Source organism: Mobula hypostoma, chromosome 21 (assembly GCF_963921235.1).
Source record: "Mobula hypostoma chromosome 21, sMobHyp1.1, whole genome shotgun sequence".
In the NCBI taxonomy this organism is placed as follows: domain Eukaryota; kingdom Metazoa; phylum Chordata; class Chondrichthyes; order Myliobatiformes; family Myliobatidae; genus Mobula; species Mobula hypostoma.
The window spans coordinates 11,956,739-11,972,061 of NC_086117.1; the positions used below are offsets into that span (position 1 = coordinate 11,956,739).

At 44.0% G+C, this 15,323-nt stretch overlaps 1 protein-coding gene across 4 annotated transcripts in view; it reads left to right on the top strand.

The window, feature by feature from the left end:
• The window catches only part of LOC134359788 (ras-specific guanine nucleotide-releasing factor RalGPS1-like), a 756,496-nt gene that overhangs the window by 694,701 nt on the left and 46,472 nt on the right, over positions 1 to 15,323 (top strand). For 2 of the 4 annotated variants that reach the window (XM_063073429.1, XM_063073427.1), the window contains 2 exons: positions 8,826 to 8,877; positions 11,234 to 11,314. In XM_063073429.1, coding sequence (XP_062929499.1) covers positions 8,826 to 8,877; positions 11,234 to 11,314 — 133 coding nt within the window. The remainder of the gene's footprint in view (positions 1 to 8,825; positions 8,878 to 11,233; positions 11,315 to 15,323) is intronic. The other 2 variants (XM_063073428.1, XM_063073430.1) reach the window with 1 other exon arrangement.

The window sequence follows — 15,323 nt, forward strand, 5'->3', positions numbered from 1 at the left end:
GTTGGTCGAAACATTGATAAATACTGTTAAGGTCGACCCTATCAACAGGACATTATACCTAATAGTATTAATCTACGGGGATATGAGGAATGAATTAGTTTCAGTTTAGACACAGTCAGCATCCACTTTTTTGGCTGCCAGAAATGTTTTCCTGCCAACGATCCAACGGTTGGAGTATTTGAGTTATGTTTCACCCTGGCCCTGCAGCAAGGAATATAAATGTTAACTTAAACCATGTGAACTTGAAACTAAATCCGATTCTCCTGTCTGAAATTTTGTTCAATAAGTTTGCTGTCGAAATTACAAACTCTCCGCAAATGGCTGTTGATGCTTAGCTTACTATTAATTTTAAACTGGCGATTGATAGATCTTTGCAGGTATTAAGAGATTTGAAAGATAGCTGAGTAAATAGCTTCTGGATGCAGGTCAGCCAATTTCTTAGTGAATGGGAAGAACAAGGGCTGCACGGCAAATGCCAGATCCATTAGAATCTGGGGAGGAAATTAAACAGATTTCTCGACTTGTTGATTCAGTTTAAGTTAAGCTGCAGCTCAGACAAAATGCTGAAGGAACTCAGCAGGTCAGGCAGCATCTATGGAAATAAATGAACAGGCAACGTTTCAAGCTGAAACCCTTCAGAACTGGGAAGGAAGGAGGGAGAAGGCAGAATAAGAAGGTGAGAAAGGGAAGGAGATAGGTGAAGCCAGGTGAGGGGGAAGGTAGGTGGGTGGGGCTGGGGAATGAAGTGAGAATCTGGGAGGTGATGGGTGGAAGAGGTAAAGGGTTGAAGAAGGACAAATCTGACAGAAGTGGCGAGTGGACCATGGGAGAAGGGGGAGGAGGAGGGACACCAGAGGTAGATGATGGATGGGTGAGGAGAAGAGAAGGGGTGACAGGGGAGCCAGGATGGGGAATGGAAAAAGACAGAAGGGGGATGGGAGAGAAATAACTGGAAGTTAGAGAAACTTTTATTCATGCTGTCAGATTTCCCATAGATTAATCTTGCAGTAAGTGAAAAAGTCGGCGCAACATCATGGGCCAAAGGCCTGTACTATGCTTTGTACTGTACTATGTTCTATGTTCTAAATGGTTTTACACCCAGAAGATGAACAAAAGAGAATCTTTTGTTTCTCAAGAGACAAAGTGACTAAGCCAGGGACGTATCCTAGTCTCTGGATTGAGCTAGTGAGTAGTCTTTTCCCATTTATCCTAAAAGCACAAAAATAGGCCCTTCGGCCCATCTCTTCCATGATGACGATTTTGTCAATCTACACTAATCCAAGCTTTTCGCATTAGGACATTTCTTCTATTCCTTATTTACACATATGTTTAAATGCCACTTTAACCTAATGATTGCATCTGATACTAGAAGGTATTAAGTTGTTTCATCTTCCTTAATTGCAGGTCAGTTCTCCATTTATATTTTATTCATCGTGAACTGTTTTAAAAAGGCCCTGCTTTGTTGCCTCCGATAATTTCTCAAGGCCTTTGGCTACTTTGCCAACTTGAAGACCATGCTGTTGCCAGTGGTCAGAAATTATTGAGAAGTTTCAGCAGATTTAACGGAACATCGGCCAAGGGGAAATTCACTGCCACAGAGCCCAGGTTATCTTCATGGGTTGCGTCTGATTTTCAGACGCAAATGTCATTCCTTTGCCACTGACCAAAGACAACCCACAGAGATAAGATAACAGGCCATGTCAGGGCTATGGCTGCAGTGCAGTTGTATTGGAGTGTTGTGTTTTGTTTGGGTCGCCCTGCAATAGGAAAGATGCCGCTGAGCTGGAAAGAGTGCAGATAGGATTTGAAGATTAATGATCTTAAAGATCAGCTTTATTTGTCGCACATAATAATTGTTGCCATGCTTCCAGCACCAACGTGGCAGGCCCACAGCTTACTAATCCTAACCATACATCTTTGGAATGTGGGAGGAAAGTGGAGCTTCTGGGGGAAACCCACACGATCATGGAGAGAATGGATAAACACCTTACAGGCAGTGGTGAGAATTGAATTCTAGACTCCCCCACTATCAGAAACATTCTCTCCACATCCATTTTATCTAGACCTGTCAATCTTGTTCGGGATAGACAGGTTGAGCTGAAGGGTCGGTTCCTGTACTCTGTGACTCAATGTCAGTTCCGTTACCATGAACTGTTCGTACCTGAACAGTCCACCGTCTATAAAGCAAAGATGGAAATATGATGTCATCCTCTCCACCTGCCTGCCGAGGCCTTAGCAACACGTAAGAAGCAGTTCACTGGCACCTGATCTACCACCTTAATCATTCACCCCCTCCACCGCCGATGTTCGATGGTTACTGAATGTGTCATCTACAACATACCCAACAGTTACTTGACGAGGCTGCCTCACACATCTTCAGCAGCAATGAAAAGTTAATCCTTTTTACCGTGCTTCCTGACAGCATAAGAGGAAGTAGGTCCAGCCCACATCAATTTAGAGGACAATGCTACTACCTCGCTAATTTCCCCAGGGACCTTGTCTCCCTACATTCCCAACAAATCCTCTTAAGTGTTCAAGCATCTTCCTACTTCCCAGTGAAGTTCCGATTGCTGGATTGGTTGGGTTCATTAAGTTGGATGGTGGCTGGGTTACAGTGCAGTTGCTAGATAGTGAGATAGAATAAGATACAGGGAGACGTGTGGGGAAGTGGGATTGCGTGAAGCAGGCATGGATTCAGTGGACAGTATGGCCTTATTTTGCATCGGAAGTATAAATAGGAAATTGAAGATGATGGTGGTAGAGGCATATGTATTAGAGGCATTTAAGAAACCTTCAGATAGGCACATGGATGATAGAAAAATGAGGGCTATGTAGGAGGGAAGGATTTGATTGATCTTAGAGCAAATTAAAAGGTCAGCACAACATTACAGGCAAAGGGCCTGTGTGGTGCTGTGGTGTTCTATGTTCAATTCCCACCACTGTTAGTAAGGAATTAGCACATTCTCTGGGTTTCCTCTGGGTACTGTAACGTTACAAAGATGTACAGATTATGGATAGTAAGTTTTGAGCATGATATGTTAGCGCCAAGAAAATCCTCGAGCTGCATTGGTCATTGACACAAATGACACTTCTCACCGTATGTTTTCAGGTCCTTATCTTTATAAAGATAAGACAGATTGGGAGAGGCAGTACCATGGGAAGTCCTTGGCTCGTGGCACTTGCAGCCAACATGTGGCAACCTCAAGTAGACTTGCTTTCTGAAAATGTCAGAGGGAAGAAAAAATCGAGTTGTTGATGACCTTTCTTCTGAAGCCAAATTTCCCCCCAGTGTTCCCTGTGGCTCTCACTCAAGAGTTAGTCATCTACTCTAAACATAAGTCACAGTCTGTTTAGTGACAAGCTTGAAGTAACATTCTGGTGTTTCAGTTTCCTAGACCATTTTTCACCGTGTTTAATTTGTACTTGGCTTTCCTGTAAAAGAAAACTGGTTTGAATTTACTACAGAATGGTTTTATTTCTTCCTGTTCTTTTGAAATACTGATTGTATTGGGTGACAGACAAGGCAGAAAGAGCACATGGCCTGGCTTTTGGTTGCCTAATATTCTTCTGCCATTTGTCAGAGGGAGGTTTTTTAAACATAGACAATGGCTGGTGCCTGTAATATGCTGCAAGTAGCGGTGGATGAGGCTGATATATTCAAGAGATCTAAGAGATAGGCTCACAGATGAAATAAAAATTGAGGCCTATGGGCTGCGTAGAAGAGAAAGGTTAGATTGATCATGGAGTAGGCTGGAGTCTACATAATATCTTGGGCCAAATAGCCCGTATAGTGCTGTACTATTCTGTGTTTGCCGAAGGGTGATTGATAAGTTTGTGGCCTAAGGTAGAAGGAGATGAGTTATTAATTTCCAACTTTCTGCATAATCACTCAACAAGTTGAACTGCACGTGCACGTAACAAGAGCTGTATAACTCATTGCCTTCTACCTTAGGCCACGAACTTATCAATCACCCCTGCTGTAGACCACTTCCCCTGGAGGTCCAAGACACCGATTTCCACAACGAAGGGATCCGTATGCTCCACGACCGCTAGACTAAGTGTGTAAATGTAGGAGGGGACTATGTTGAAAAGTAAATGTGCTAGGTTTTCTAAAATTGACTCCTTCTACTTTAGGCCACAAACTTATCAATCACCCCATGTACATCTGAGACTTTATAAGACATTGGTCAGACTACCTTTGGAGTATTGTGAGCAGTTTTAGGCTCCATATAAGACTATAATATATAGGAGCAAAACTGGGCTATTTGGGCTGTCAAGTCTGCTCTGCCATTTCATCATGGCTGATCCAAATTTCCTTCTCAGCCCCAATCTCCTGCCTTCTCCCAGTATCCCTTCATGCCCTGACCAATCAAGAACCTATCAACCTCTGCCTTAAAAATACCCAATGACTTGGCCTCTACAGCCACCCGTGGCTTTGGATTCCACAGATGTGCCACTCTCTGGCTAAAGAAATTCCTCCTCATCTCTAATTTTAAAGGATACCCCTCTATTCTGAGGCTGTGCCCTCTGATCTTAGATCCCCCCCCCCCATAGGAAACATCATCTCCACATCCACTCTATCAAGCCCTTTCAACTTTCAATAGTCACCAATAAGGTTACCCCTCACTCTTCTGAAGGAATCCTTATCCCTCATATCTCAGAAAGAATGTGCCACTAATGGAGGGGGTCAACTGGGAGTTTACAGGGGTGATCCTGGGAATTAAAGGGTTCACACATGAGTGTTTGATGGCTCTGGAGACTTGCTGGAGATTAAAGAATGAGAGGGGATCTCATTGAAACTTGCTGAATATCGAAAGGTCTAGATCAGGGGTTCACAACCTTTTTCATGCCATGGACCGCTGCCATTAACCAAGGGGGTCTGTGGACCCCGGGTTGGGAACCCCTGGTCTAGATGGAGGGGATGCTTCCAATAGTGGGGGAATCTAGGACCAGAGGGTGCAGCCTCAGAATAGAAGCATGTCCCTTTGAAACAGAGATGGGGAGGAATTTCTTTAACCACAAGGTGGGGAAATCTGTGGAATTCATTGCTACAGGCAGGTGTGGAGGCCAAATCATTGGGTATATTTAAAGTGGAGGTTGATAGGTCATGGTATCAAAGGTTATGGGGAGAAGGCAGGAGAAGGAAAGGAAAATAAATCAGCCATGATTGAATGGTGGAGCAGACTCGATGGGCCAGATGGCCCAATAGTCATAGTCATAGTCATACTTTATTGATCCTGGGGGAAATTGGTTTTCGTTACAGTTGCACCATAAATAATTAAATAGTAATAAAACCATAAATAGTTAAATAGTAATATGTAAATTATGCCAGGAAATAAGTCCAGGACCAGCCTATTGGCTCAGAGTGTCTGACCCTCCAAGGGAGGAGTTGGAAGGTTTGATGGCCACAGGCAAGAATGACTTCCTATGATGCTCTGTGCTGCATCTCGGTGGAATGAGTCTCTGGCTGAATGTCTCCTGTGCCCAACCAGTACATTATGTAGTGGATGGGAGACATTGTCCAAGATGGCATGCAACTTGGACAGCATCCCCTTTTCAGACACCACCGTCAGAGAGTCCAGTTCCATCCCCACAACATCACTGGCCTTACGAATGAGCTTGTTGATTCTGTTGGTATCTGCTACCCTCAGCCTGCTGCCCCAGCACACAACAGCAAGCATGATAGCACTGGCCACCACAGACTCGTAGAACATCCTCAGTATCGTCCGGCAGATGTTAAAGGACCTCAGTCTCCTCAGGAAATAGAGATGGCTCTGACCCTTCTTATAGACAGCCTCAGTGTTCTTTGACCAGTCCAGTTTATTGTCAATTCGTATCCCCAGGTACTTGTAATCCTCCACCATGTCCACACTGACCCCCTGGATGGAAACAGGGGTCACCGGTACCTTAGCTCTCCTCAGGTCTACCACCAGCTCCTTAGTCTTTTTCACATTAAGCTGCAGATAATTCTGCTCACACCATGTGACAGAGTTTCCTACCGTAGCCCTGTACTCAGCCTCATCTCCCTTGCTGATGCATCCAACTATGGCAGAGTCATCTGAAAACTTCTGAAGATGACAAGACTCTGTGCAGTAGTTGAAGTCCGAGGTGTAAATGGTGAAGAGAAAGGGAGACAAGACTAATTCTGCTTCTATGTTTCTGTGTCCATGTCTATGTTCACCTGGATGTACCAGTCAGATCACTAGCTAGAGTCTTCCCCTGCAGCACAAGCCCTTCACTATGGAGTGAGGACTGAGCTAAAAATCAGCCGAGTGACAGTGGCCGCTACTTCACAGTTCCAGTGGCCCTAATTCTGTTGTGACCTCTGGTGCTGTCTGTGTGGAGTATGCACATTCTCCTTCTTACCATCTGGGGTTTCCCCTGACGCCCCAGTTTCCTGCCAAACCCCAAAGGCATGGATTGCTAGGTTAACTGGCCACTGTCCGTGGCCTATAGTGTGTAGGGAGAGAGAGAATCTGAGAAACACGTACAAAATGCTGGAGGAACTCAGCAGGTCAGGCGGCATCTGTGGAAATGAATAAGCAGTCGACGTTTCGGGCCGAGACCCTTCTTCAGATCCTGAAGTAGGGTCTTGGCCCAAAACTTCAACCTTTTATTCATTTCCATAGATGCTGCCTAACTTACTAGTATGGCCATAGTTCACCTGAGCTCCTCCAACATTTTGTGTGTGTTGCTTTGGATTTTCAGCATCTGCAGGATTTCTCATGTTTAAATCTGAGGAGATTTGGTGGGAATATGGGGACTTGAGGTACAGAAAAATTAGTAGGGTAATGTGGCTACAGAAAACAGTTAGTAGGGTAATTACTCTGTGACCCAGTTATAACAAAATAGGGTAAATATATAGATCTTTAAAAATTAGATTTATGTACATCAAACCATACAGTGAAATACATCGTTTGTTTCAACAAGTAACTCTGTCCAGAGATGTGCTAGGGGTAGCCGGCATGTGTTGCCATGTTTCCACCACCAACATAGCGTGCCCACAATTTACTAACACAAACCTGTACATGTTTGGAGTGTGGGAGAAAACTGGAGCACCCGGAGGAAATCTATGCGTTCACGATGAGAACATACAAACTTCTTGCCGGCTGTGGTGGGAATGAACCCCAATCTCATAGCGTGCGAGGGTTACTATGCTGTGGGGTAAAAGAATTAACATCTTGTTGTTACGAAAGACCTCCAATGACAGTAGGAATGAAAGGTCTGTCCAGCCACAGTAATAATATTGCAGTGACAATCAATCTGCTGGAGTAACTCAGCAGATCAAGCTGCATCTGTAGGAAGAAAGAAATTGTCAATGTGTCACTCCTGGTACAGAGTTTTGACCTGAAGCATTGCCATTTCCTTTTCCACAGCAGATGCTGCTCGACCTGCTGCATCCTTCTAGCAGATTGTTTGTTGCTCCAGATTCCAATATCTGTAATCTCCTTTGTCTCTGAGTTGGTAAACCCCATTTCTTCTTACCACTGTAGTGAGAAGTGCTCCAAATCAAAGTCAAAGTATAATTTATTATTGAAGTTGGTGGTTCTCCATCGTGTCCAACAATGACTGGAACCCTGTGCATGAAAGTTTTAAAGTGGAGAAACTGGTTCCACTCTCTTGACGTCAGAAGTCCAAGTCCAATGGTATGAACAAGTATCACAAACTAGGGTTTTCCTTGGTTGCAGAGGATGACCATAATATCTCTGTGCCTCATTTTTCCCTTCACTCTCCATGGACTGTTGCAGAACTGCCTTCCTGGCCGTTGCATTTCACTGCAGGTGTCATCCGCCCAGTCCGCTGGAGCTAACTTCGCATGCTAGGACAAGCATATCCCTTTCTCACAGGGGTATGAGGCCATCAGCTACCCTCACCTGGTTTAGCCAGCCTGTCAATAGTATACCAGGGCATAGCCACTGTCACAGGGAAACAGTTATTTGGAGCCACAGGTGAGAGCTGAGTGTTTGGTGGGGACCAAAAGAGAGTGAACTGTCCTAGAATGGACATGACAATCCCCTTCACCAGAGGTGCTACCCCTCCCTGGAGATTGAAGTACATAGTATATGTCACCATACACCAGATTTATTTTCTTGCAGGCATTTACAGGAAAATAAAGAAATGCAATAGAATTTATTAAAAAAAACTATGCACAAAAACAGACAAAAAAGCAATGTGCAAAAAAAAATAAATTGTGTAAATAAAAAATTGTTAATATTAAGACCATGAGATGTACAGTCCTTGAAAGTGAGTCTGTAGGTTGTGGAATCAGTTCTGAATTGTGGTGAGTGAAGTTATCCTCCAGATAACACTTGAATTGATTCTGCTAGCTGTGGTACTTCCTAGAAGGTCATCTGGTAGTCATTTTTAGTTGATTATTGTTTTTCCAGGGTGGTGGGTGGTGATATGTCTCTACCAAAGGAGGTCTAACCTGCTCCTTCCCTCCACTAACCTAAAGGCCTACGCCCTTCGGTAAGGTGTAGCACCCGCTTAGCTCCCCAATCAGAGGCACGTGAAGCCATGAGAGCAGGTGGTGGATGGTTCTACAAACAGCTGGTGCATATCACAAGTCCTGGTTATGCGACCACCGACGCCAAGCAGAGAATATCTGAAGAGTGTAGATAATGACTGAGATCACCCACCTTGTAAAGACACTGCCCAGAAGAAGGCAATGGCAAACTATTTCTGTAGAAAAATTTGCCAAGAGCAATCATGGTCATGAAAAGACCATGCTCGCTCACATCATACAAAGCAGAACATAATGAATGAATAAATTGGTTTTCTGCTATTCAGTGGATCTCTCAATATAGCTATGATTTTTCTTCCAGGGAGCAGTGAAAGTTCTGAGTTCAGTGAGGAGCTGTCTTCCGGATTAGAGAGGTAAGTGGCATCGAAATCAAACTCTTCAACTTATACACTTATTACAGTGCCTCATATTTGCATTTTTAAAAGTCCATGATGGTTTCTGATCTTTAGATAAAATGATTGAATTTCTTGAATAAAATTAATTTTTTAAGGTTTTTTTGATTGCTTGGATTCAACAAAAAACAGAAACCTATGTCTATCCACCTTGCTGACCACTATCCTACAAGTTATAGTTGAGGAACATTATTTGAGGACCCCAATGGAATGAGATTGCTCAGTGGCATTGTACTGGGGGCAACTGAGCCAACCTGAAAGAGGACAGGGAATTGAGTTGCATTGTAGATGGATCTATGCAAGATTCCTTTGCCCATTGCTTGACAGAATTTATTGATCAATTAATTTGACCACTTACTAGCATCATGAAAATAGTGCATGAGGAATTTAATCTGAACACATGTCTAATATCTCACGGTGTGATTTTGCATGGTAAGAAAGGTGTAGATTGATACGGTGTTACCTTTCCCCAGTTTGATTCTCGCTCCCTCCCCATTGAGTGGACACTGAAGTGCAATCCACAAACATCACTGATCAATGCAGAACCAGTGGCAGAGTAGAAAGTGAGGAAGTTTGGTTAAAGTTACAACAGGATTTGGATCAACTGAGCCAAGGAATAGCAGGTGGAATTTGATTCGGATATGTGTGAAGTGATGTATTTTAGGAAGTTTAACCAGGGCAGGACATACACATTGAAAAACAGGGCCCTGGGGAGTATTATAGAACAAAGAGACCTAAGGGTCAAGTACATAATTCCCTGAAAGTAGCAATCCAAGTAGGCAAAGTGGAGAAGAAGGCATATGGCACACTTCGCTTAATTGAACAGAACATTGAGTACAAACACATATTGCATGCTTTCCTTATTTGGACAGGACATTGAGTACAAAGGCATATGGGACACTTCCTTTGATTGGACAAGGCATTGGGTACAAAGGCATATGAGACACTTCCTTTGATTGGACAAGGCATTGAGTACAAAGGCTTCCCTTGAATGGACAGGGCATTGAGTACAAAGGCTTCCCTTGATTGGACAGGGCATTGAGTACAAGGATTGTGTCATCATGTTACAGCTGTGCAAGACATTGGTGAGACCACACCTGGAATATGGTGTGCAACACTGGTCACCATATCATAGGAAGAATATGATTGTGCTAGAGAGGCAGAAAAGATTTACCTGGATGTTGCTGGGTGTGTACATAGTTATAAGGAGACAACAGACAGGCTGGGAATGTTTTCCGTGCACTGAAGCATGCAGGGGGATGGCCTTAGGAAAGATGTGGTAGGGTTAGAGAGGGTGCAGAGGAGGTTTACCAGGATGCTGCCTGGATTAGAGAGCATATCTTATGAGGACATGGTGAGCAAGCTGAGCTTTTCTCCTTGGAGTCAAGGAGGATGAGAGATGACTTGATAGAGTTGTACAAGATGATACGAGGCATAGATTTCCAGGGCAAAAACAGCTAATACGAGAGGGATTAATTTTAAGGCAATTGGAGAAAAGTATAAGCAAGATGCCAAAGGTAGTTTTTTTTTTACAGAGTGGTGGGTGCATGGAATGTACTGTCAGAGGTGGTGGTAGAGGCAGATACATTAGAGACATTTAAGGGAGTTTTAGATAGGCTCAAGGATGAATACGAAATGGAGGTCACAGTATTTTCCCCAGGGTAGGAGAATCTAAAACAAGAGAACATTGATTTAAGGTAAGAAGGGAAAGATTTAAAGGGGACCTGGAGGGCAATTTTTTTTCAATAGAGCATGTTGGGAACGTGGAATGAGCTTCCAGGAAGAAGTGACAGAGGTGGGTACAATTTCAACTGTTAAAAGAGATTTGGACAAGGACATGGATAGGAACGGTTGAGAGGGACATGGGCTGAATATAAGACCAGCTTAGGTAGGCACCTTGATCAGAATGGACGGGTGGCTCTGAAGGGGCTGCTTCTATATTGTAAAACTTTATGACTCCAAGGGGTCAACCTACACTTGAGGGCTGGGCAGTGCAACAAATGAAAGGGTTTTTCAATCAGCAAGATAGAATCAACACACACACACACACACACACACACACACACACACACACGTTCTCTTTTGAGGGTGCATCTGTCAGGAGCAGGAACATTTAGATTTTAGTTTTACACTCCCTCCCCCTCCCTTCATTGCCTGCATTGCTGATGTCAATGGCAGTCCCATAGACAACTCAACATGTACCAGTATCGAATTTAGGTTGGCTGCTAAGAGTTGCATTGCTGACATTTTGTGCTTCTGTGACTGTCTGTCTGGGGATTGTGCAGAATGCAGGACTCACATTTAAATTTGCAAACAGGAATCGTTTGTATGCAACGCTAGGCCCGAACTGGCGGGTTTCTGTAAGGAATTCCCCAAGGAACCGATGCAGTATTAACAGGTATAGTAAGGTGGCCAGGTCATTCATTTCATCAGGTGAAAAGGTCAGTGATCCTGCACTGACTTTGTGGGTCTGCATGCCTCCATCCTGAATCTCATTCATCATCTTCTCAGCTAAAAATGAATAAACACTAACCTTAATACTTTGCATACGGGCAGATCCAGCTAACTCCTAGAATCTTTTAGAACTTCAAGAATCACATGCAGGGTCCAATTCGCAGTGGGTCCTGGCTGTTGTTAAAATTTTATTGCCTAGATCTGAAAATCCAAATCTGGCTTGAGCTTTAATTGCATTCCACTTGCTCCGCTCCCACCATGAGAAGAATCACTTCAAAAGTCAATGAATAATCCCGCCAAGTTCCCACTCTGCATCTGCCTGAATGATGACTAGCCCTCATTTCAGACCTCCTCTGCTTTCTGCTCTGATATGGCACTGGAATGTTTTGAGCTGAGTATAGAACTGGCAATAACCCTGGAATAATCATACCTCCTCAAACACAGTGATTATCTCTTGAATGAGAGCTTCTCAAAGGATATTTTCTCTCCATTCTATTGGCTTGGGTTAGACTCCCCTCCCCTTTGTGAAACCTCAATTTGCCCAAGATTACTGAACTCGAAACATCGATCCAGTGCTCAGTAAAAGACTCATGAGACCGACCTCAAGGGAATAAATTATTATGAACTGCTGGAACTAATCGGGAGGTTCACAGGGATCAGCTAACCTTGAGGACAGTCACAGTGTCTGATATCACTAATAATATATACTGTTGAATTGATAGAGCATTCTGATGGTTGCTCTTTCTACTGATATCATTTATAAGTCCCTACTCCATGTGAAAATCTGAATTAAGGACAAAAATTGCTGGAAACCAGTTGAATCTGCGGAAAAGAGAATCAGGTTGGACTTACCGTTTGAGGCCTGAGACCCATGATCCGGACTGGGAAAAAGGCTGCACTGACAAAAGGTCACATCTCTGAATGGATAACTCAGTTTCTTTCTCCACAGATGCAGCCTGACCACTGAGTGTTTCCAGCAGTTGTTGTTCTTGTTGCACATTGTCAACTTCATTTGGTTTGTTGGAAGTAACTTATAACTGATGTTTAAGGAGCCCTGCAGACAGTATATATTATTTGTTATGTATTTATTTCACTCCTGTTTTGCTGGCAACTCATCTGTACCATTGTGTGAATCATACATTTGGACACCCAGTGTTGCTCCAAATTAGCCATGGTCAGTGTGAAAGTGTGTTAAAACCTATTGCAAAAGTGTCATTATGTCAGGATTGTGACTTCATTATCTTTTATTAAATAACAACATGAGGATACACCACTTGCATCAAAGTTCTAGATCCATCCCCCACCCCGCACAACTTTGCCATTTCTTCAGCGTTTGTCTGTTTTACAAAGCCAAGTTGCTCACTCAACCCAGCACAGATGGAAAGCGTGCAAGGAGCAGGTTGGATTCGAACCCAGGACCCCTCGCCCCAAAGTCCAGTGTGGATGCCACTACACCACCAGAACAGACACTTAAGTCAGAGGTCCTGCTTTAAGCTTGAGAATGGAGAGGACACTTTGAAATGCAGTGTCTTTAGATTCTGGGTGAAGTTTGATTAAATAACTTCTCATTAATTTGAAATTTTTGAGAAGGAAGAGAAGAAGAAAAGTGAATGTTCTGGTTGCTTTAAAACATCCACTGAACTGTAAAGCTCCATGTCATTGGCAAAAGAGTTATCTGGTGGGAGCCAATGATAATTGCCATTACTTCTTTATTCACTGCAGTCATCAAGATGTAGTGGTGGACCATTGACTGCCCAAGGTTTCGTGTTGTTTTACATTCGGGCTTTAGGATCAGAGTGTTGGTTCATTCACTGCAGAAATACTCGAGTCTTGAGTACCTCGCTCCCTTGCTGTTGGCTGTCCACCTTGTGCAAGGGGTTCAGATTGTTGTGAAATCCTACCGAGGTTCCTAATGCCCTTCAAGGTGAGAAATCTGCTGTCCTTCCCCTTGCTCATGCGTGACTCTAAAGTACTATGGCGGTTGACTCTTAACCTAATTCCAGGGCAAATGAGGATAGACGATAAATGTCAGTGATGTCTCTACTGTCCACACTCTATGAATGAACAAGTGCAATCAAAGGACCCTTTCTTTGCTACCATATCCATATCCAAAGGTCTTCACCCAGTGGGACTAGCCATTGGGAATCCCATATACCCACTGATCAAATCTCCATGATAAGTGCACGCACTGACTAGTAGGATCTTGGTTTTGTTTCTGCCTGCCCTTATTCTTCCTTGCCTCCTTATCCCAGTGTGGCATTCCCAATGGGGTGCGCTGCCTGGAATCTACAGCACTACTTCACCTGAAGCTGCTCAATGCTCACAAAATGCTGGAGAAACTCAGCAGATCAAGCATGGGAAATTGAGATTGGATGGGTGGGTATATGGTCAGCATGCACTCAATGGGCCGAAGGGACTGTACGCCAACTGCGTTGGTCTGTGACTCAAAGTTAGGGAGGAACTCTGCAGGTCAGGCAGCATCTATGGAGGAGAATAAGCAGCTGCCGTTTCAGGCCGAGGCCCTTCATCAGGACTGGAAGGTGGGGGGGCAGACGCCACAATTGAAAGATGGGGCAAGGGAGAGGAGTGCTGTGACTGTGAACAAAGTCATAGGACAGCCACCAAAGCTAGTGGATATAGAAGTCTTCATTCAGCAAAACAAGCAGCAGGATCAAATTCGAGACACACTTGGAAGAAGAGGCCTACCTGACCCCATATTACATGATATTTCTATATGCTAACGATCAGCAAGACAATTCTATAGTTACAATGTATCTACAATGCTTCCTTTGAATTCTGTGTAATTTTCAAACACCTCCGTCTTCACACCGGCACTCCAGACACCCAAACTGAATATTAATCCCCGCTGACTCCGGGCTGCATTCATGTGTATGCAGACGTCTGAAGTCAAATGAAGTGCTTCTTTGTTTGCAATCAACCCCAAAATGCAGCTCCAGGAAGACCTTGTTCAGAGCTGCATTTTAAATTCAATCTACAATCCGTGTTCAGGTCTAAAGTCTGGCTGGTGTGAAAATTAGTATTTACTATATACTGTACGATAACTCCAAAATGCATTCTACAAGGAGTACAAGCTGACAGGTGATAGGTGAGACCATGTGAAGGGGAAGGTGAGTAGGTGTGGTAGAGAGGATGACCCCACCTACACACCATCCCTCCCAGCTAATCAGCCCCCACAGAGCACCCACCTTCCCTTCCCCTCGTTTCACTTATCACTTGCCAGCTTGTACTACATCCCCTTCCCCCACCTTCTTATTCTGGCTTTTTCCCGTCACGCCCCTCCCCACCCTCACTTTCTTTCCAGTCCTGATGAAGGGTCTTGACCCAAGACATCAGCTGTTTATTTCACTCCAGAGATTCTGCCTGACCTGCTGAGTTCCTTCAGCACTTAGTGTGTGTCGTTCGCGTTTTCTGGCATCGGCAGAATGTCGTGATTATGATTTGCTGCCCCTCTGCAAAGTCCTTTCAAGGAATGCCTGCCCTGCCTACTCTAAACTTTCAGCCCTGAAGACAGGTCTCAGCCCGAAACATCCACATTTTACTCTTCTCCATCGATGCTGCCTGACCTACTGAGTTCCTGCAGCATTCTGCGTGTGTTGCTCAACATTTCCAGTGTGCTCAGCACCTCGTGTGCTTTCCTGCTCTCTCTGATTCAGTGGGCATGCTCCTTGTCCGAGTCTCCTTCCTCTGGGTGTTTGTTTTACTGAGCCACAAGGGGTTAATATTGTCTCTCTGCTTCCCTTCCGTTTCCTCGTGCAGGATGCCCATGTGACTCAGCGCCAACTAAAACAAATTCAAACGTATCACTTTATCCACTTGTCGAACAGATTGACAATTCAAATGGATTTCTCACCAGTATACAGTGTACAGGATGACGCAAGACATTGAACTGTTTTCGCTCAGCTTAAGTAAGCTGAATTAATCACTTTAAATCG